General features: G+C 35.4%; 5 protein-coding genes across 5 annotated transcripts; 2 read left to right on the top strand and 3 right to left on the bottom strand.

Annotated features, from left to right (window-relative positions):
• Positions 1-5,458: 5,458 nt before the first annotated feature.
• Positions 5,459-6,490, top strand: MONOS_9709 (uncharacterized protein; the record flags this gene model as incomplete). Its single annotated transcript, XM_067880234.1, has 1 exon — positions 5,459-6,490. One exon carries the CDS (start codon positions 5,459-5,461, stop codon positions 6,488-6,490), a length of 1,032 nt encoding a protein of 343 aa, XP_067719805.1.
• An 826-nt stretch (positions 6,491-7,316) lies between these two features.
• Positions 7,317-8,594, top strand: MONOS_9708 (uncharacterized protein; the record flags this gene model as incomplete). Its single annotated transcript, XM_067880233.1, has 3 exons — positions 7,317-7,903; positions 7,964-8,217; positions 8,434-8,594. 3 exons carry the CDS (start codon positions 7,317-7,319, stop codon positions 8,592-8,594), a joined length of 1,002 nt encoding a protein of 333 aa, XP_067719804.1.
• Positions 8,595-12,183: 3,589 nt separating this feature from the next.
• MONOS_9707 (uncharacterized protein) lies at positions 12,184-12,734 on the bottom strand (the record flags this gene model as incomplete). The annotated part of the gene is made up of 2 exons (XM_067880232.1): positions 12,184-12,576; positions 12,645-12,734. 2 exons carry the CDS (start codon positions 12,732-12,734, stop codon positions 12,184-12,186), a joined length of 483 nt encoding a protein of 160 aa, XP_067719803.1.
• A 3,848-nt stretch (positions 12,735-16,582) lies between these two features.
• On the bottom strand, positions 16,583-17,138 carry MONOS_9706 (uncharacterized protein; the record flags this gene model as incomplete). Its single annotated transcript, XM_067880231.1, has 2 exons — positions 16,583-16,982; positions 17,134-17,138. The coding sequence occupies 2 exons, from the start codon at positions 17,136-17,138 to the stop codon at positions 16,583-16,585; spliced, it is 405 nt and encodes a 134-aa protein (XP_067719802.1).
• A 633-nt stretch (positions 17,139-17,771) lies between these two features.
• On the bottom strand, positions 17,772-18,251 carry MONOS_9705 (uncharacterized protein; the record flags this gene model as incomplete). The annotated part of the gene is made up of 2 exons (XM_067880230.1): positions 17,772-18,105; positions 18,229-18,251. 2 exons carry the CDS (start codon positions 18,249-18,251, stop codon positions 17,772-17,774), a joined length of 357 nt encoding a protein of 118 aa, XP_067719801.1.
• Between the last annotated feature and the right edge of the window lie 3,571 nt (positions 18,252-21,822).

The following is a 21,822-nucleotide window of genomic DNA, read 5'->3' as shown; positions in this document are numbered from 1 at the left end:
CTGTTTCATTTATTTAATATATTAATAATAATGTATTTAATGGGTTTTCGACAGATCAATGCGACAAAGATCTGTTCCGATCTGTCTGGATCATTCAGATCTCAAGATCTGTCGTGTTGTGTCGATAATTAATGTCCGAAATGGATGATGGTTTTGTTTTAGAATTACCAGCAGAATTAAGAAACTGCTTATCTATTCCACAAATAGTTTGTTATACATTGATTTTCTTTTGAATTTTTTTAAAAATTAATAATATGGGTGATTTTTTTGATACAGTCCGTCCCAAAAAAAATGTTGATCTGTCCTTTTTAATGTCGATCATACCATCAAAAATTAAAATAACTCTCACCCAATATTGAATGAGGTGATAATTGTTGGAAATTTTTTTGTTACACTAGTATTTTTTGAAGAGTCGTTCTCGTTAATAGCTTGTGCAGAAACAAATTTGAAGCAGTTTAACGTATGATATTGCTGGTTTTATATGGTCTTCAACAAGAAAAATAATTTGTTATTTTGTTTTTTTCGATATTTATCAAGAAAAGAAATATAACCCAAACTGTTGAAAGAAATATATGAGAAGTTAACGGAGAAAGTGTTTCTCACAATATTGAAGTTATATATTTTGCAAAAAGAGAAAATATGTTTTCCAATTTTCTCACAATAAAGGTTACAATATATTCAGGCAATTGCTATATCTAAAAGTTTGTTTTCGATATACAATCTATAACTTTCATTTTCTTCTTTTTTTGAAAGGAAAATTTTAAAGAAACTTCGTGAAAACAACATTATTTCATTTTATCATCATTTTACAGCGTAAAGACATTTGTTGTTTGAATGAGGCAAATTTCATAATGACTTATTAAAGATAATTCCTTTTATATACATATTCATTGGTATTATCGTTTTGATAAAATTATTTGATTGAACCATGCATTCAATTTATATTTGCCACGAAACAAAAGAATCTTCAAGTATTTTTACACGCTGTATTTGCGTGTTTATTATGTTCCAATTCATAAAACAATGTTTTTATTGAACATGAAAATTTTATAATTGTGCGTTGATATCATTTTTTACTTTTTAAAAATTAGTTGAAAAGAGAAAATTTAAACAACAAACAACAAATAATCAATTGTGTTACAGTTTTTTGATGCAATTGTCGAGGTTATTGTTGTTTGAAATGAATTCAACATGAAACAAATTATATTCAAATATCGTTAAAAGATTTTTTTCACAAAAAAGAATTGGATTCAAAAACAAGAAAAACAGATGTTGAAATAATTAATAGTTAATTAATAGCATGAGTCCTTATTCACGAACATTTTCCAGTTAAATTGATTTTTGGATGGATTGATAACCTCTAAATGTTTTGACTTTGAGCCACCTCATCTGTTAATAAACAACACGAAAACAAACAATTAACAATGCGGAGTATGCCTATACCAAAATAAAATAAAAAATTTCATTTAAAACGTGAGAAAAATATTATTTATTTTATTGTCCATAAATTAATGAAAAATATGGTTTACCATCAAAATTAATAAGCATGGTATGATTGACATTAAAAAAGGACAGATCAACATCTTTTTGGGTAAGACTGTATCATAAAAAATTACGTAGTTTGATCAATATTTTTTTTCATTAAGGGTTAGGTTGATTAGATAAATATTGTTTGAAATTGCATGAAAATATCGATTAATATATTATTATTAATTATTTGTTGATTTTAATTTGTTTCCAATTGTTTTTATTACAAAATTTGAAAAAAACATAAACAATTATTAAAAAATATCGTTAATTCAATAAATAGAACAAAACATAAGTTAACTGGTTTGTAAAAAAGAAAACAATAATTACAATATGTAATCAATATTTTTTATATAAAAATTAGTATTATGATGTTATTGCATAAAAAATTTTAAATTGATTATGAAGATCTTAAAACATTTATGGAAAACGAATAATTTTCTTTAACACATATAGAAAAATATGATGGAAGCACATGATATTTGTCAAATAAACTATTGTTTATTGTTAATAATTGTATTTAAATTAATAATCATTGAAATTAGTTATTAAAATTAATTGGTCAAAGCTATAGAAAAAAATTACAAAAGAAACAACATGATATTTAAGATTTTCTCATTCAGACACTTTTTAATCTTCCACATAACGAAAATCTTCACTTGAACTTTTTCTTTTTCCCCTCTCTTAATCCTTCGTCCTCTTCCTCGTCTTTTATCCTTCGTACTGAAACGGCCTCCTCAGTTGCTCGGCTTTTGCAGGCTGCTCTTTTTCTATGCGGACTCCACAAACACCTTTTTCATATGCAACTGTGGAAGCGGTTGAAGTGCGTGTGTCTTATAACAACTGCTGGCATAGGTGTAACTGCGTCCCTTTTGCAATTCTTGTTTTTAACAATTAATTTAATGATGTTTGAAAAGCTAAAATTATTTATAAACTTTTGTATGGACCGATTTTTCGTTAAACTTTTTGTTTGTCGTGAAAATACTTTTTTAAAAAATGACCCATAAATATGAGTATTTGAATAAAATTTTTAAAATCAAAAACAAATAAATCCTGAAAATTATCTTGAATGTCTCTAAATGCATTGCACACTTATATTTGTTTGATATTTTCACAAAAAATACAAATTTGAAATTTTATTTATTTATATGCAATCATTTGATCAAACCCATATTTTAATTATATTAATTTGCAAAACTTAAATTTGAAGGTGCGGGTGATGCAATGTACTAACGTTTGTATTTGTTGTTTTTATATGTAGTTGATTTTTTTTGATATCATGAAAAATTCCGACATTTGATCAAAAATATTTTTCGTTAAGGGTTGGGCAGATAAGAAAAATGAAAGTGATGATCATGCAAATATATTGCTCGAATGGTTATTATTATTAATTGTTTGTTAATTTTAATTTGTTTCCAATTGTTTTTATTTCATATTTTGAAAAAAACATAAAAAGTTATTCAAAAAATATCAAAAATTTAATAAACAGAGCAAAATATAAGTTTGCTGGTTCAAAAAGCATGATAACAATAATCACAACACATAATTTATCAATATCTTAAGCAAAAAAAAAGCTGTTAAATTGTGATATAACAAAGAAATTTAAAAATTGATTTTAAAAATAGAAGCAAATTTGTTGAAATCAATCGATTTTCCAGTTTTAGCAACTGATTCTCCAATTATTTTTTCTAACAGTTATTTTTCCAAAAAATGTGTTGATTTCTTTCCCTTCCAAAAAATGTGAAGTTTATTCATTAAGCTTTATTCTATCTTTCTCAATTCAGAGCATCCTGGTCTTCTTCAACAATTAACATCTTCAATTTCCTTCCCAATCCTTCCATCATGCATTCTTTCCATATGAATCTGTTCTCACAATTCGATAGTCACCCTGCACAATGAGACATTAAGTTTTCATTCTTTTTCCTTCATTTTCACCTCCTGCCCTAAAAGAAGCACAAAATCAGTTAATAGACAAATATTCTAATATAGAAAAATAAATAAAGACCAAACTGAACTTCAACTTTATTTTGGTATCACACTCATCTTTGTATACGTCCTCATTCAAAAAAATAATCTCTTCATTTCAGTCTCAGAATGGTTGAATACAGCGTGGAATGCATCTCCACAAAATACATCGTACATCTCACAGGAGGGTCTTCTCAGCCCGTACGCATTGTGGTGCCTGTTCAGTTGTGTTTTTTTCTGTTTTTGTCATGATCATCTCCTTTAATAATATTCTCAATCACCCAAAGAAGTATTTGAGGTTTATCTCACCAACACCAGGCACAGGAGATATATGGGGCAGAGAAGAGATGGAAGAATATTTTTTTGTGGCAGGGGGTGGGAGTTGAGTATTTTATGGAATGTTAACCTTTCAAGAGGGATTTTTGAATAAACAAAATTTGGAGACAGAGGGACGGGGAAGAGCAAGTGGAGATTTTGAGAAGATAATATAGTAAATATGTAGAGAAGTGGCTGAGGATGGTGAGGAAGATATTTGAGACAAATTGGAGAAATGGAATTTGAAAAAAAGGAAAAGAGGGCAAAGGCGGGAAAGAAGAAGAATATTCTGAAGTGTTCAAATGGAAGAGGGGTATTTTTTTGCTAGGAGAAGAATATTTTATGGAAGAGACAGGGAAAGATGAAGAAAAGGAAAGGGTTATTATATTTGGAGAATTTTAAGGCCGAATGGAAAATGGAAATGGAACGGAAAGGAAATTGAAAAATGTCTTCATTTTTGTTTTTAAATAAAGGGAAGAACAATTTCAAAAAGGCAGATAGTGAACCGAGGATTTCTTTTTTTTTCAATTTTTACAGCCAGCCTGCTGCAGATATTGTGATAACGATTATTCACTTTTTCTCGAATCAACTCATCTAATTCAATATTTTGTCCAACAACCGACTTCATGCAAATTATTCTCAACTTCACAAATATCTTTCAACTGATTTTAAATTTCTCAACTGTTTCTTTTTCTTCGCCTTCATCTTCGTCTCGCTTTCTTTTGTTTCTTCTTCATCATCCTCTTCCTCTTCATTTTCTCTTTCTTCCTCACCTTTTTCTTCACCTTCTTCACCTTCTTCTTCTAATTTGACATTTCCTCTCTCTTCATATTGGATCAGATCAGCAACATTCGAATGTGTGTAAGATTTTCAATCAATAGCTTTATTAATCACGCAAAAAATTTTATCATTTGGTTAGGCTGCCTTCAACAACATCATCGTCACTGTCAATGCATTCGACAGCTTCGCTGGATGTGCATTTGAACCCTCTTCTCTTCTACAGCGCTCATCCTGCTCTGCTTTGTAGCTTCGAATAGATGTGGTGCACAAGCTGTGCTGAATTAGGTGAAGGAGATGAATGAAATAGGAAAAGGGAAGGAGCTACCGGGAACATTGCGCTCATCCACTTGCTTTATTACACCGCCAAGAAGCGAAGAGAGAGAGAGGAGTTCAAGTTCAAATAGAAGATGCAAAGAAGGCGGATTTCAGAAGCAAATTGAGTGCTGTGCAAAGGAAAGGGAGGCAGCAGGAAGAGCCAAAGACGAAGACGAAGACGAAGGAGAAAGGTAAGTTTTGCACATCGCAAATTGACGCTTTCGATTAAAAACTTGCAAAGGCTGCAACATAAAGGAAGAAGTGGGGAAGTGGAAGAGAAGGAGGAGGTGATGATGAAGATGAACAGCATCAGACATTTTGGTTATTCAACTTCACACTTTCATCTGCCCAGCTGCACACTCAAAACGACGCAGCCTCATCGACAATTGTGATCCATTCTTTTTCTCCCCTGCCACACATCCGATAATCAACAACTTTTGTTCTTGTTGTCACTTCGCCGAATCCCCTTACTCCATCGTCTCCCTCTGCAGACTCCTCTTCACTTGCTTAGAAGTCACTCGACATAACTAGCCCAAGCTTTGCCTCTTTATCGAACATGTCTTCTTCCTCTCCTTCTTCTTCCTCTCCTTCTTCTTCAATTTCTTCATTCTCGCTGCCACCGCTTGTGACTGTGCTGATCCCTTATGCGATTCTCGGGAAGAGCAGATTGGGAAATGAAGGCGTGCTTGCAAGCAGCAGCGTGTCAGCGACGAGGGATGTGTTTGAGCAACAAAGGATGATGATGAACAATACTGCATATGTGGCTAGCCAGGGGATTCGGGTGGGTAGGGAGAAGGAAGGGAAGAAAGAGAAGAAGGATGAGAAGAGAAATGGAAATAAGTTCATAAGTGATAAAGATGAAAAGGGATCGCTGAGTCTGACAGATAAATGCATCGAAAATGAGAAAGATGAAGTGGAAGAAGAAAATGGGTTTGGCAAAGACATTAGAAAGGCACAGAAAAAAAGAGGAGCAAAAGAAAAGATGAACACAACAAAAGAGAAGAATAATCCTGCAACGATTCTAAGGACTCTTTGCTCAGATTTTCTGCCTGAAATCAAAAATCGAAGAAGGATTCAGCAGCAAATTATCGGAACGCGATTCTTTTTCTTAACATTTATTTATGCCTGCGCATCAATTTCATTCACTTCTTCTTCTTCTTCTTCTTCTTCTTCCTTCCAAATGCGCACTGAAGTCTCTTTTCAAACTCAGCAGCATTCACAAATTGGAAATAATGACAGTCATCTCACACACAAACCTATGGCTTCGTCTCTTCCTCCTCCTTCTTCTAAAATCACACCTCAGCAGCAAATTATGCCTTTTCATGCTTCTTCGTTCGACAATGCTGACAATTTGAAGATGACTGAGAGTGTTTATTCTCCTCCTCTTCAATCTGCTCAGCAACATCCTCAGCAATTTTCTCATTCAAACACAACAGCAACAACAACAACTTCTTCTTCTTCTTCTTCAAATTCCTCGGATTGTTGTTCTTCATCCTTCTCCTTTGCTCGCCTCATCGCTCACACAGTGGCCAATGAACTGAGTGTGAAGGCAAATTTGTTTCCAGAAGAGTTTTACAAGCAATTATAGTTATTGAGGAATGCAACGAGAAGAATGACACAGAAAGGACCGGAGAGGAAGCCAACAACGTCAGAGGCATTTTCAAAAGGAGAATTTTTTTATGAAGCAGAGTAGAAATTGAAGGAAGATGAGTAAGAATCAGTTTTATTCATTGGTTATTGATTTCCCTGCATTTCATTCAACGTTTAATGAAGCAATGAACCGAAAAGAAAGGACTGATGTTTTGTGATAATATTCCAGTTGAAGAAAAAGATAAAGTGAAGAAAGCCAATTGCTTTAATAAATAAAAAAATATGAATCTATTAATTGAAACATTATTTTTAACAAACTGTTTCAATTATGTTTTTCAAAGTATTTTTTGTTTAGTTGTACCTTTTGGAAACTGAGAAACTTGACATTTTCCTTTGACAGTTATTTTTTTTAATTTAACACTTTTTTTTTCAAACTTGATCAATAAATACATTTTTCGCTGAAAACATAAAAAGGTATGTTTTTTTTTTCATAAATAAATAAAACACATACACATCACGGTTCTAAAAGCTGATTACTCGCAAAAAATCAATTTTTCTTTTTGATCAGCAAATACCACAATAGAATTTATTTTTTCGATTTTTGATCTTTTTTTATGAAATCAAAAAAAATCACCCATGTGATCTTTATTAAATGCAAATATTACCAATTGTGTTCGTGTTAGAAGATCCTGTTTCTGCCTTTTAAATTGCCAATACAGTTGTCAAAGAAAAATCTTTGCTTACAGAATTTTTTATTTCATAAAAAGCTGTTATGCAATTGACACATTTATTTTCTTTGCACTAGACTGAAATGTGAAGCCAACATGAATTACAAAGTGACAAAATCACGCATTCAACAATCGTTTTGCAATTTATTTTGTTTGAAACATTTGTTATTCACTCTTATATTTCGTGAAGTACAAGGAGAAGCAGCAGTGTTTGGAGGGAATGCAGGAGTTTGGATGGTGATGGATGGAAGTACAATTGACGGGGCATTGTCAGAGAAGAGCAAAGAAGGAGGAGCACTGAAGATAGCGTTGAATGAAGGGGGATATGTTGCGCTTGAAGAGAGCTCATTTACTGAATGTGTTTGTGAGAATATGAGTGAGGGAGGAAAAGGAGGAGGGATATATCTGGATTGCAGTCTGAATGAAGAAGAATTTCAGCTCTCATCGATATCGTTTTCTGGGTGCAGTGCAACAGTTGGGAAGAACATGTATGTGAAGAGCAGCAATCTGGTGAATAGTGTGAACACAGAGCATTTTGCATTTGATTACTCAGGATTCAAGGATGATGGAAATGCATTTGTTGGGGAAGATGGGAAATATGAGGAAATGGATCTTCGAGTGTTTTTTGTTGAACTGAAGTGGATGGAGGTGTCTGTTTCGACTGGTGGTCATGACACATTGGGGTGTGGAAATGAAATATTCCTATGTCAATAAATGAAAAGTGGAATTGACCACATTGACAGGAGTGGGACAGAAGGAGAAAGGAAAGTGAAAGTGAGGGATGAAGGGACGATTGAAGATATCTATTCATTCACAGATGCACTTGTGATTGAAGGGTGTGTGAATGAGGGAGATGAAATTCAACACAAGCCTATTCATTTTGAAGGGACAGTCAATGGGGATTCTGCATCATCATCATCATCATCTGTTATTTCATCAATTCAGCAACTCGGCTTGTTATCTTTGAAGCTGCAGATTCCAAATCAATTTATACCGAGTATGAATTCTTTGATCTCTTCAAGTTATATTCTTCAACTTGGAAACTGTTTATTTGAGATTCAATCAGCAATAATTACTGTTCAATACTCATTGATAACCACAACCACTGGAAGTTGCACATTGAAAGGATGCAGTTTAACAGATTGTTCATTTGCCAAGTCTCCATTGATGATATCTTCTTTTGTTTTGCTTGAAAACAGCAACTTTTAAAAAGTTGCAAACAAAGGAAGCGGTGAAGGAGGTGTTGCAAAAGTGATATTGAAAGGGAATGAAAAACTGGAGATCAAATCGACAAATGCATCATCCTGTTTGCTTTCATCAGGCAATGGAAAAGGAGAATTCTTGTATTTGGATTGTTCAGAATGCTTTGATTGAAAGACGTTCTGAATTATTTTCTTTCATTATTTTATTTTCCGTTTTTTCTCACTTCTTCACATAATTTTTGTTTTTTAAGATAAATACGATTTCAACAAATTCAAGCAATTAAAAGCAGTTTTGAAAGATAAAGAAATATAAATACATATTATTTGCTTGAAAAAGTGAAGTGAAAGGTGTAAAACGATCAATATTGCGAATTAAAAGATTAGGAATACCAACGCTGGATATTCAAATATTCGGGATGTGAACTTCACAGTAATATAGGGTTGAACATCTAATGAATTTTTAATCACGAGAAATAACGCAAAAATAAAAATGATTCAAAACTTGATAAAAATAAATAAAGACATACATATATATTTTAAAAAAAAACAATTTCATATGACTTATAACATAACTAACGATTGTTAAAAACAAAATGTTCAGAAAATGATTTATTAAATCTCATTTACGTTTTGCAAATTAATATAATTAAAATATGGGTTTGATCAAATGATTGCATATAAATAAATAAAATTTCAAATTTGTATTTTTTGTGAAAATATCAAACAAATATAAGTGTGCAATGCATTTAGAGACATTCAAGATAATTTTCAGGATTTATTTGTTTTTGATTTTAAAAATTTTATTCAAATACTCATATTTATGGGTCATTTTTTAAAAAAGTATTTTCACGACAAACAAAAAGTTTAACGAAAAATCGGTCCATACAAAAGTTTATAAATAATTTTAGCTTTTCAAACATCATTAAATTAATTGTTAAAAACAAGAATTGCAAAAGGGACGCAGTTACACCTATGCCCTAGTTCTTCTTTTCCCTTCACTTATTCCAACTCTCTATCGTCACAGAAGCCTCCTTTTGCGACGCCAACTCCTCCCGTCCCGGCCTCAACTTCGATATCGGTCACGATCTCATCCTCTTCTTCTTCTACTGGGCCCAACAGGTATTCGTCGATCAAGCCACCAGATCATCCGCTTGCCCATTATCCTCTGCATCGATAACACTCGTCAATATCTTCTGGATCTCCTCCTTCTCTTTCGAAGCCCATATCTCCCTTTCCATAATCCGATTCTGGTTTATCTCCAGAAGTCTTGATCTTGTTCATTTGAACACCATCAGTTGGCTTCCGTTGTGTTTCTCAATGGCTGCATCATCCTTTAAGCCACCTCTCCTTCAAATGTTCCTTCGCATCCTCCCTCTTTTCTCCTTCCAACCAACAAGCCTTCTTCAACTCAAAGCTGCTTTGTGCCTGCAAAAACACCACTCACCTCTCCAACGCACCTGTTCATCCCTTTCGCATCTTTCCTTATGCTTCTTGTACTTTCACTGCTTACTCCCTTAATCTCTTCCACATCAACCTCTCAGTTCTTAAAGTCGCTTCAACTTTGCTTATGCTTGACGATGAATCAATAAGCATCTTCGAACACCTTTTTATAACAGTCCTCGCCACTGTTAGCAAAAGCATAGTTCTTCTTTATCTTTCTGGTATAAAAATGTCAGAAAGCTCCTTCATCATGATGCATTCCGCCTTCACTGCCATCTCCCTCACCTAGCTCAACTGTTTAGAACGTGTTGACCGATATCTGCTCACCATCAACAGCTCAATCATACGGAATTATCACTCCACCTTCCATAACAGCAACTGCTCTAGCTTTTGTGTACTCCTCATTGCCTAACCCTGGAAAGGCCACTGAATGCTTTTTCATTTACTCACATAGCAACTAAACGGTGGATATTCTTTCCTCTGCTTCGCCTCTCAACTCCCTTCCATGATGATTGTTGCAATTCTCCAAAGAGCATATGAAAAAGAAGAAACTGACGGAATAATTCAGACATTCAACGAACTCTTCTTGTTTCGTTGTCGCGTACAGTAACTGTTCGTCGACGTCTTCTCTTCACACTTCTCTCCATTTCTATTTAACTTTAACATTTATCAATATCTTCATTTCTTTCTTTCAAATTTCCAATCATCATTTATTGACAAAACAAATTCTTCTTCTCTTTATCTTCATTCTCTTCATTCACTTATCATCTTCTTTTCATTTTTTTAGAAGTTGATTTCTTTATAAATTCCATTCTTTTTTATTTCTGCTTGTATCCCTTATGAAGATGCAAAAAATGAGAAATACGATTTGAAATAGTAGAAAAAGCAGTATTGGTAGTAGCAGAAGAGAAAGAGAAAGAGGAAGTAGAAGAAGAAGAAGAAAAAGAAGAAGAAGAGGAAGAAGAAGAAGAAGAAGAAGGAGGAGGAGGAGGAGGAAATGAGAGAGAAACTGAGGATAAAGAATTTATTGATGTGAATGACGAGAAGAGGGAGAAGGAGAAGGGGATTGCGAAAGCAAAGAGAGAGGAAACTGAGAGGAGGTTACGCTTGTCTGAAGCTGATGCGGAAGAATAGCTGAGAATAATCTATCTTCATCTGACAGGGAAGTTCTCCTCTTCTTTCACTTGCTGTTCCTAACGCATTCATCTCACTGCAAACAGAAGTTGTATAAGCTCCATCAGCAGCAGCGTTTGAAGTTCAACTCAGTTTTTGTGAATTTGTTGTCATGCTCGATTCCAATGAAGTTTACTGAGGCTCTGATGTTAGTTGAAAAGAAGCAAAAGCGGAAGGTGTGGCTTGTTGTTCGAATGCAGCGCCAACAGCCTTCAATCGCTGGATGAGAGAAGCAGAAATAGACATCGAAGGAGAAGAGGAAGGTGTCTGAGCAGGGTGTGTCTCAAATATGGCTGATATTTTGTGGAGCAAGTTCTTCTTCACCATCAGCAAGAGAGTAGCGGTGACAATTGCATTGAGTGCAGTGCGCGTGGCCAGCTGACGAAGCGGCAGGCGATTGGACTACGCTGTAGAAGGGCCGAGGGGCTGCGTGGAGTATGAGATGATGGCAGGTGTTGTGATGGAGGATGATATGGACTGAGAATTTTAAAAGAAGTGACACAGGAGCTGAATAGAGAAGAAATGGAGAATACGAAGATGAAGTGAAAGGAGCTGAAAGCAGCTGAGAAGGCAGAGTGCAGATGATTAATGTAAGTGGATGCGAAAGAGGGAGAGGGCACACGTTGACAAGAGGCACCCACGAAAATTTGAGAGAAGAAGGCAGAATCGAATGCTGCTCTTCTTTATGTGGCTGTTCAATGCTCAGCGGAGCAACCTTGTGTGTGTTGAATCTGTCAGTTCGAATAGAGTTTCTCCGATGGATGGGACGCATGCTATTCTCGGCGGAGAAACAAAAAATGCATTTTCGGTAGCAGACGGCAATATTTACTTTTCTTTGATTAAGACAGACGAAGCAAACAGAAGCGGGTCTTCAAATAATCGTGTTGACGGCAAATGTTTTATTGTCAATTGTGTTGAAAGAGAAGCCATTATCATTCTTTCTATTGATCTTATTCTGCACATCAGACACAGTGCCAAATGTTTTTCTCTCTTCGCAGAACAGCTCAGCTGTCTCTTGCCTCGTCCCCTCCTTCAACAGCTGCCCTTCTTTCTCCTCTCCACACATTCATCAACTTTCTCATATTCATAATCATTTGTGCATCTCTCACTGCATCTTCTCCTCCGTAACTGAACAGCCTCATTCCGCGCTACAGGCTCAGAAACGAGTTCGCATCATTCACTAATATTCCCACTGTTTCACCAGCATGCGAAGAAGGAATGGTTGTTTGCTTTGGAAGCTGAGGTGACCAAAGCTGGTTGAAAAAATGGGACAGTGCCTTTCCGAGTAAGTGGAGCAAAGTGGCGCCTTCTTTTTGCCTTATCTGCTGCATCGACCGCACAAACAGCTTCTCCAGTTCTGCCTTCTGTCTGTATTCACTCCCAAACACAGAATTGTTCCCAAGGTCATCCACTCCTCCTCCTCCTCCTCCTCTATCTTCTCCATTTGCATTGGCATACCCGTCTAACAAGACATACTTGCTGAAGAAGAAGCAATCACAAACCCGTTTTCCGCGGCTGCTCTGAGGTGTGCCTGAGTTGTTCTACCGAGTGCTGTTGTGATGGCAGACAAGACAAGATGCCTTCATGAAACAGAAACAGTAACGAAAACTGTGATTGCTGTGCCTAAGGCGCGGGTTCTGCCGGGCTTCTCTGCTGATGTCTGAGCCAATTGTGTTCTCGTCTTCTTCTTTCTCTCCATTTTTCTTTGGAGACAAGGCTGAAGGAAGGGATAGCGGTAGAGGGGTCGGACTATGCTCTCCGCAGACGATGGATGAGGTTAGCGCTAAAAAAAACACACGAATTCTTTTGATTGCTCTTTTGGGATATCGATGAAAGCGTCTTTCGATGCTTGCGAGGGAAGTGCGGGCAAGGAGTCTATTTGGGTCTTCTTTTCTTTTTGCTGACTTGTCTGTTTCATCGGTATTTGATGTGTCAACAGAACGAGTTATTTCCAAACTATCTTCATCATTACTATCGTCACTACAATCGCTATCTTCACTGTCTTTGTCTTCACTGTCTTCTTTTGCTTCTTCAGTGTCAGCTGTTCCTTCTCCGCTTATTCTCTCTTTCCCCTCATCATTCTGTTTCAAATAATACACGTTCTTCCCTTTCCCTCTCGATCAGATCTTTCTTTTAAGCTTCTTTGACTTGCTTTCCTCTTCCTGAACATGATTTGCAGGAAGCAGAAGGTCAGCCGGCTTGATTGTAGGAATGATCCTTCCATGTGTCAGCTTCTATGTGTTCTTCTTCAACTTCGTAAGTGCCTCCTTCTTCTGCCTCTCTTTCATCTCAGCTGCGTTATATATCGTTTCAATTGAGCTGTTTTCTTTCATTTTTGTTGAGTTGAATGTATTTGAGGTGTCATATTCAAACACAGATCTGCTCTTTTTCGGTGTCTGCCAGCTGGCTTGTGTGCTTGTCAAAAAAAATCTTTACACTGAGAATCCTGTTTGACTCCACGTCTTCTTTCTCCTCCTCCTCCTCATCATCATCCACTTCCTCGTCATATTCATTCTTATCGGTGTTTCATTCACTTCTTCCACTTGTCTCACTCGTGTCAGATTCAGATGAGTCAAATATGATGCAGCCATCTGCCACAAGTAGCAGCTCCAGCTCTCTCGAAAGCAACTCACTCAGCGCATCATATAAATTCAACGTCGGACTTGTCTTTGATCTGAATACTTTTCCTTTCGCTTTTCCTTTCCCTTTCACGCTCGCTTTCTATCTCCGCTTTGCTCCTCTTTGCTTTCCATACTCCAATTCATCTGATGGAAGCTCATCAAAAACAGAAAATGTTCTATTCTACTCTTTCTCCTTTCTCCTTTTTCCTTTTTCCTCTTCCTTCACTTTCTCTTTGTTTCCAAGTTTCATCTAACTCTTTAATGCGGCAGCTGGCTCCAAACGCTTATCATTCTGCGCTGTCTCATAAGTATTTGCACCTCTTTCGCTTTCCTTCCCCTGCTGACTCAACCACATCTCAGTCTTCATCCGCTTTCTCTTCATCTTCGGAGGCCTTCCTCTTGGAATATGCCGTGGCACTTGCTACATACCCACACGCAACAGCTTCTTCTTCCTGTTGCTGCCACTATTGTTATTGCTGTTATTATTTCCACTTCCTCCCACTTGTTTGTCAGCCCCAGCACTTCTGATTTGAACTCTGGTGGAGCAATTCTTGTACCTGTGTGTGTTTTCATACAAATTGGCCGCTTGAATGTAGCAAGCGCTTTTCGCCTGTTGCTTCTTTTGAGTGTTCTTCCAAGTGCGGTTGTTGAAACACTCAGCAGTGAAACAAATGAAGAAAAGTATGAAGAATTCTTTGTATGAATTCCTGAAATGGGGAAAGAGGAAGATGGAAATCCAGCATTAAACGAAACTGAAACAGAAGAAGATAAAAGACTTGGAAATAAAATTTTAAAATAGAAACAAATAAAATACCTTGAAGGACAAACATAGAAAACTTTGCTTTCACTCCATTGGAAACGGTAAACAGCAAAATTCTACTCAGGATTCAGTTGGATAATAGTGAAAGAATTTCGAATAGGAAAAGAGAAAAAGCATTCGAAATAATAAATATTATCTTTCATAAGTTGCAAAAAATAAGCAAAAATAGAGTATCAAACACAAAATTTCAAACCTTTTTCTTCGTCGAAATCCCATTTCAAATTTCAATTTTTTTATTGATTTGCAATTTGCAGAAATGCTTTTTTGATATGGGTGATTTTTTTGTTATCATAAAAAAAGATCAAAAATCAAAAAATAATATATATTGTGGTATTTATTGATCAAAGAGTTCAATTGGTTATTCATTAGTATTTGGCTTTTATTTCTGTAATAAAAATTTGATCTATTTGTTAATATGAAAAAAAGCATACACCTTTTATATGTTTAAGTTAAAAAGCATTTTTTGATCAAGTTTCAAAAAAAATTGATTTTTCAATTTATTAAAAGAAAATTAAAAGTTTGATAACATGCTTAACAATACAAATACTGAAAGAACGCTTTAAATAAAGATTGGAAAATATTGTAATGAAGACAAAAACTCATGATTTATGAAGGATGATAAAGGTTTGTTTTCTTCCAGTTCTTCAGCAAAAACTGTTTTGTCAAATCTCCGTTTCAGCTGTGTAGTTCAACAGAATCAGCAAACAGAGTTTGTGTTATTCAGGAAACTGCAGTTAATAATAACTATTGATTTAACATCGAAAATTCTCTTTAAATCAATTTGCAAATGCAGTTAAAATTTCCTTCTCAAAAGACTATATCGTTTCCTTTCATTTCCATTTTTCATTTAAAAACTCTCCTTTTGTTCGTTGAGTGTCCTTCCAAAATACCTACTCTTGCAGTTCATGTGTAGAAATCAACATTGAATTCGCTAAAACCATCATTCGTTTTTTGTTTATGTTATTTCTTTCCCTCTTTCATCATCATCTTCCTCTTTCTCTTGATCAACCTTTTGTTTTGTTTTTGCTTCCTCTTCATTTCACTCTCCCTCCATCATCTCTCTCATCTCCCCCAATTGCAACTGTATCTTTTCTCCACGAGCTACCCATTTAGAGGGACAAAACTGTTTTTCTTCAGCTTTTCTTTAAATCTGTCCCCTTTTCTCTCTTCTGATCTCAGCATCAGCAGCAATTAAACAATGGCATGCCCAGTTCTTCCCTCCCTTGTGGAGTTTGACACGTTCTGAATTCTTTTCCCTTTCTCTTCAATTTTACTTGATCTTTCCAATGTTTGCTCTCAGAGTATTTTGGCAGCTCTTCATCGAAGCTTTCTGAGAAGCCAATAAGTTCTGTTTAATTTGTTGTTCTGTGAGCGCTGTATATGAACAAGAGTTAAGATTGTGGAATGAGTTGCGGCTTGTGAGAAGAAGAACAGGAAGGGAATGATGGAGAAGGAGCAAATGGCTTAGGAATTGATTTAACCCTCTTTCAAATACGATTCTGAAAGAAGAAAATTATTCTTGTTGTTGAGGAGCGCACTCAGTGACTCAGATATGGCTGCTCTGCTGTGCTCGCTGGACTATGTTCCGCTGTGGCTGTTTTGCACTGCCTTCTGCTGAAGTGGAGAAGCAACGTAAGTTCTTCAGGCAGAAAGTGGAGCATAAGATGGTGGGATCGGTATGGCATAGAATTAGCACTGAGGCAATCAATGGAATCTGCAGCAAATATGAGTACAAGAAAGAACGCAGTCGAGACAAAGTAAGAGAATGACCTTGTGTGCGAGGAGAAGCTGAATATAACCATTATTATTATTCTTCTTCTTCTTCTCTTTCGCTACACTCTCCTTTTCTTCATCCTCTTCATCCTCCTCCTCCTCCGTATCTTCTCTTGTTCCTCTTTTTCCCAACAGGTGCATACAGATTAAGCAAAGCACCAGCAGCTCCTATTTTCGCTATGGCAATTGCCGTTGGCAACGCCAGGACGCAAACAAGATTCAACACAACGCCCCAGCTCAGCAAACGACTCAGCAGCTCTTCCTTCGTAACTGTTGGCTCGTTGTTCGCTTCTTTATCCTTCTCGTTTCTCTTCTCCTTCGCATCCCCATGCATCACCCTTCCCTTATATCCCCTCCGTGGCCTTCCACCATATCCTCCATCTCATTTTCCTTCACCATCTCCTTCTTCATCCAGCCCTTTTCCTTCTGCAAGCGCCTCGATGATTTCGACGCGTTGTTCCGCACAATCGCCTGTGGTGAGTACATCAGCTCGACTAGCTTTTTAAACAGCGCCTTGTCGAGCGAGCTGGCAAACAGCTTGAACGACTTGCTGGTCAGCGAGAGAAGGATGGAGGAGGCCTTGCCGCTGTATTCAGCGCGCGGCGAGTGCAGCTGGCGGTGGATGGGCTGGAGAATGCAGTGGTGCAGAAACACAGAATGGAACTCAGCACCATTTATGATGAATTTGTGGGTTACACGAAGAGAAGAAGAGACAAGAGGGTACCAACGGAAACTGGATGTGAATATATATGTGTATTTGTGAATAATGATAACGAATGAGTGAAAAAGTGGGTGTAAAAATGAAGAAGAAAAAGAATTTGATCAAAAAGAAAAAAGAAAGAAAAACTTGTGAACAAAATCTCAACAAATATTTTCTGACAAACCTCATGAATCTGATCAATTGCTTTGCAACAGCATCATTCGCAAATGATCTTTATTGCTTTGCAAGACAATTGTAAAATCATTGCCATTAGTCCACAATCATAACTATTCATCATTTGAGAGTGAACAAAAAAATTTAGATTAAGATAAATATTTGAAAAGTAAAATACAGATTAAAAAAAAATAAATGAAACAATAAATGAAATATATTTTATTTAACAGAAAAACTCAAAATTTCCATACAATTCTAGTTCACCATGTGGGTCATTGCGTTTAGTCCCCTCAGCCTGCGGATGTCGTCGAAGCCGCAGACCATTAACTGTACAACAGGAAACGCACAGCGCAGCGAAGGTTGAACGTCCATCGACAGAAAAGCGCTACAAATAACACTGGCACACAGCTCAATCACGTCGTGCAGCTTCACTTTGAACGAACCCCCTAAGCTGTGCTTGATGAATGGCAGGGTTGGGGAGGAAGAGGAGGAGGAGGAGAAAAAAGAAGAAGAAGAAGAAGAAGAAGAGAAGAAGAAAAAGAAGAAGTGAAGAAGAAGAAGAGAAGAAGAAGAAGAGTGAGAGGAACAAGACGATCTGTTAGAAGATTAAGGAATCTGCAGGATATGAACAGAGTCAGATATTCCATCTCAGGAAGCTGAAAGAGAAGTGTCTGTCTTGTCTTGCCCAGCCAATGAGCTGCCTATGCAATCAGAGCGAGGCTGTGCGGATGGTAAAGGAGGAGGGCATGTTGCATAAGGGAATGGTAACTCCGCAGGAATTTGTGCTGGAAAGCGGGGATCGTTGGCTGTATGTGTTTCCTGCTGCTTCCCAAGCGACTCAATAAACCGCCTCTCTCGCTCTGCAATGGGGATCGCTGGTGCCTCTGATCCGATCGGTTGCAAAGAGGCTGATGTCACAGCATGCCGAGCACCTGCAAGGCTGAAGAAGCCAGATAGTACACGCCCAACAAATGATTGAAGCCTGTGTTGTTGAAGTGAAAAGCATGTTGTTTGCCAAGCACCGCAAAAATACAGAAAATAGCAACAGAAATAACAAACGAGTTGACAAAAATATCAGTTTACATAAAATGACAAAAATGCAAACCATTCCAAGTTTTCTCTATCCATGAGGTAATTGTCGTTAGTCCCAAGAAATAGTTTGAAGCGTCCTTCCAATTCAGAACAAAACGAAGGAGCACATGCTTTCAAATTCACCTGGACACAACAGTACACACAGCAAGCGCACACACAAACACAAAATAATATTCAAAATGGATGTACTTTAACATTTTTGATAATAAAATTTATCTTTTCACGAACGCAATAACGCTATTTGATTATGCAGAAAACGAATGTTGTAATCCGAATGGCTCTCCAAAAAATGATTCGTGAATGTCATCGAAACAGACTCTCATATTCCAATAACTTTCATGATCCGCAGAAGAAAGACAAGATAATCTACAATTGGTTCGATTCTATGACCCAGCAGGAAGTAAGAGGATCAACAAAGATGAATGTGAAAGAAGCCAAAGAAGAAGCAATTGAAAAATGTGAAATCAGTCTAACAAAATTCAAGAAGTTGAAAATAATTTGCACGAAGTCGTGATTGGACTAAATATTTTTTATTCGATAAGTTGATTTCTGTTAAAGAAGAAATTCGCTATCGGTTATATTGCGCAAAAGAGACTGATGCAAATTAATGTGGCAGTATTTCTTCAAATAAATTAATTTTCTTTTGCAATTTCTTCTCCTTTCCCTTCAAAAATAGAAAATGAAAATATCTCTCAATTTCCTTTTCTTTTCCATTCCCCTCTTTTATTCAGCTCACAAAATCATCAGAAAATATCAAACCCATCCTTTTCTTCACTTTCCCATTTTATTCCATAAAATCTTATCCTTTCATAAAAGTTACCCACTTTTAATATGAATATTTCGGAATATTCTTCTTCTTTCCCGCCTTTGCCCTCTTTTCATTTTTTTCAAATTCCATTTCTCCAATTTGTCTCAAATATCTTCCTCACCATCCTCAGCCACTTCTCTACATATTTACTATATTATCTTCTCAAAATCTCCACTTGCTCTTCCCCGTCCCTCTGTCTCCAAATTTTGTTTATTCAAAAATCCCTCTTGAAAGGTTAACATTCCATAAAATACTCAACTCCCACCCCCTGCCACAAAAAATATTCTTCCATCACTTGTATGCCCCATATCCCTCCTGTACCTGGTGTTGATGAGATAAACCTCAAATACTTCTTTGGGTGATTGAGAATATTATTAAAGGAGATGATCATGACAAAAACAGAAAAAAATACGACTGCACATCCACCACAATGTGTACGGGCTGAGAAGACCCTTCAATGAGATACACAATGTGTTTTGTAAAAGATTCTTTCCTTGTTGTATTCAGCCATTCTGAGACTGAAATAAAGAGATTGATTTATTTTTTGAATGTGATGGCTGTGGAAATGAAGCTGTTTGGCAAAAAACAGTCGAAGGGCGGTTTGGTATTAATTAATTTTCCTATTAATGAATTTTTGCCTGTTGCTATTTTTTGTGTTCCTTTCAGGGCAGGAGGTGGAAATGAATGAAAATGAATGAAAGGGGATATCTCGTAATGCAGGATGAACATAGAATTGGTAGAGTGGATCCATATGGAAACTGTGGATGATGAAGTGATTGGGAGGATGCTGGAGATATTTATTTCTAATAAAGTTGATTGAATTTGAAAATAAACAATAACCTCATTTTTTTTTAAAAAAGGACTGAAATCGAAGCATTAGAGAGAGAAAAGACTTCTGGAAAGGACAATTAGTGAATTTGTTTCTGAAACTGAGGAATTTGATTGATTTCATTTGTTATTTGTCGATTCGACTTCACTTATTCTATTTTTTTTCAATAAAATTATTAATTTAATTTTTAAAAAAAGATATTGATTAATAAAATAAAGATTATCATTGTGGTAATGTTATATTAAAGATTGAACTTGTATTTTGAACTGTTTATTGAAGTTTTGATATTTTTTGAAAAATTATTTTTTTTTTAAAATTTGAAATAAAATTAGCCCTGGGTGACGTGAAGAAAAAAATTCGTCACGTCCGTCACCAATTTTCCACTTCGAAAAAAAAAAAAAAAAAAAAAAAAAAAAAAAAAATCACTTTTTGTTTCAATAAAATATAATAATATCAAAATGAATGTGAAACATTAAAATATAAACATTTTCTTTGCAGTAATTTTTGAAATCAAAAATACCATTATTGCATAAATAGATAATAAAACCAACTGCGCTATTGTGTTTTGTGATACTTGTACAGATGCTTAGGAGAATGAAATGAGTTCTTATATTTTTCTGAGCTGTTTATCATATTTTTAATCATCGATTTCTTCTTTGCAAGATTTTGCTTTGTTTTCGCGTAATATGAAAAACAGTTTGCTTTGTGGACCCAATGTGTCTCATAAAATAATTTAAAAAAGCATTACCGAAAAAAATGAAAGTGTGCAATTGTTGTTGTAATTGAATTTTTGATTGTTGCGATTAAAACTTTGTTTTTATTTTGAGTTTTTTTAATAGCTTGAAATTTGCAATGTGGAAGAGCAAAGAAACACAAAAAGAGGTGGAAATAGCTTTATTGGCATTGAGCAACGTGAATGCATTTCACCTTTGAGCGTTGATGTTTCTTTTTTGATATTATTGATCTTTTTCTTATTTTTAAATTAGGAACTTGAAATAATTCTGAATCCGAATGATTTCGAAGAGAAAATCAAACATTATTGCAAACATCACAACCTGACCTGTATAGAAAAACAATCGTCTTTGGAGTTTTTGATAAATCGATCATTCAGCGATGAAAATTTTGAAGAAATTTTTGTGATCGAGATGTATTTTGCGAAAGAGGTTGCAGAAGAGCTTGAAGAGCTTGCGAAAAGTGTGAATTGGATGAGAGAGAAAGACCGAGAAGAGAAGAGAAAGATCAAATGGAAGACGCGAAGAAAGAGGCAATGAAGAAAAGAATTGCCTGAAAAGATGAAAGAAGAATATGAAGGTGCAATTTTTTATTCTCAATAAAATTCTTAATTATTTTCAGAAAAAAAAATAGAAGATGACGATTGATCGTTTTATATTTTTTCATAATTTTTGAGCCTGTTCAGAAATGGAATAATTTTTCATTTTGAAACTCTAACAATTTTTAATCATTTTACAAAATTGAAAGCATTCATTTTGCACTTTTTAATTGTATTTGTTTTTAATGATATCATTAAAACGAAATGAAACTGAAATAGCAAAACAAAGTGAAAATGAATAATTTGCTGAAATGACTTTCTCATTTAATTCTTGAATCATTCAGACATCTTTTTCAAATGAATTGTTTCTTCAATCTTCATTGAAAAGATTTTTATCATATTCAAGCATCTCTTATTTAATATCTCAACAGGTCTTATTCTTTTCCAAACTGTTATTTCTATTCATTCAAATAAAGAAATTGGATCTGCTTTGTTCATCATCAAAAATCCTAATTTCCTTTCCTTTATTCAAAAGTGATTCTTGTGATTAGACATTTTTCAAAAAGATTTTTTTTATAGTGTTGCTGAAAACCAAGAATGATTCATATAACAAAAAATAATGATTTTTGTGGTAATTGTGATTTGCTTTTTTCCAATTATGACAGTCATTTCACATATAGCAATAAGCAAAATGAGAAAA

This window comes from Monocercomonoides exilis, assembly GCF_001643675.1.
Source record: "Monocercomonoides exilis strain PA203 chromosome Unknown scaffold59-495361, whole genome shotgun sequence".
Lineage (NCBI taxonomy): Eukaryota > Preaxostyla > Oxymonadida > Polymastigidae > Monocercomonoides > Monocercomonoides exilis.
Note: the sequence above shows the minus strand (reverse complement) of the source record. Positions and strands in the feature narration are given on the sequence as shown.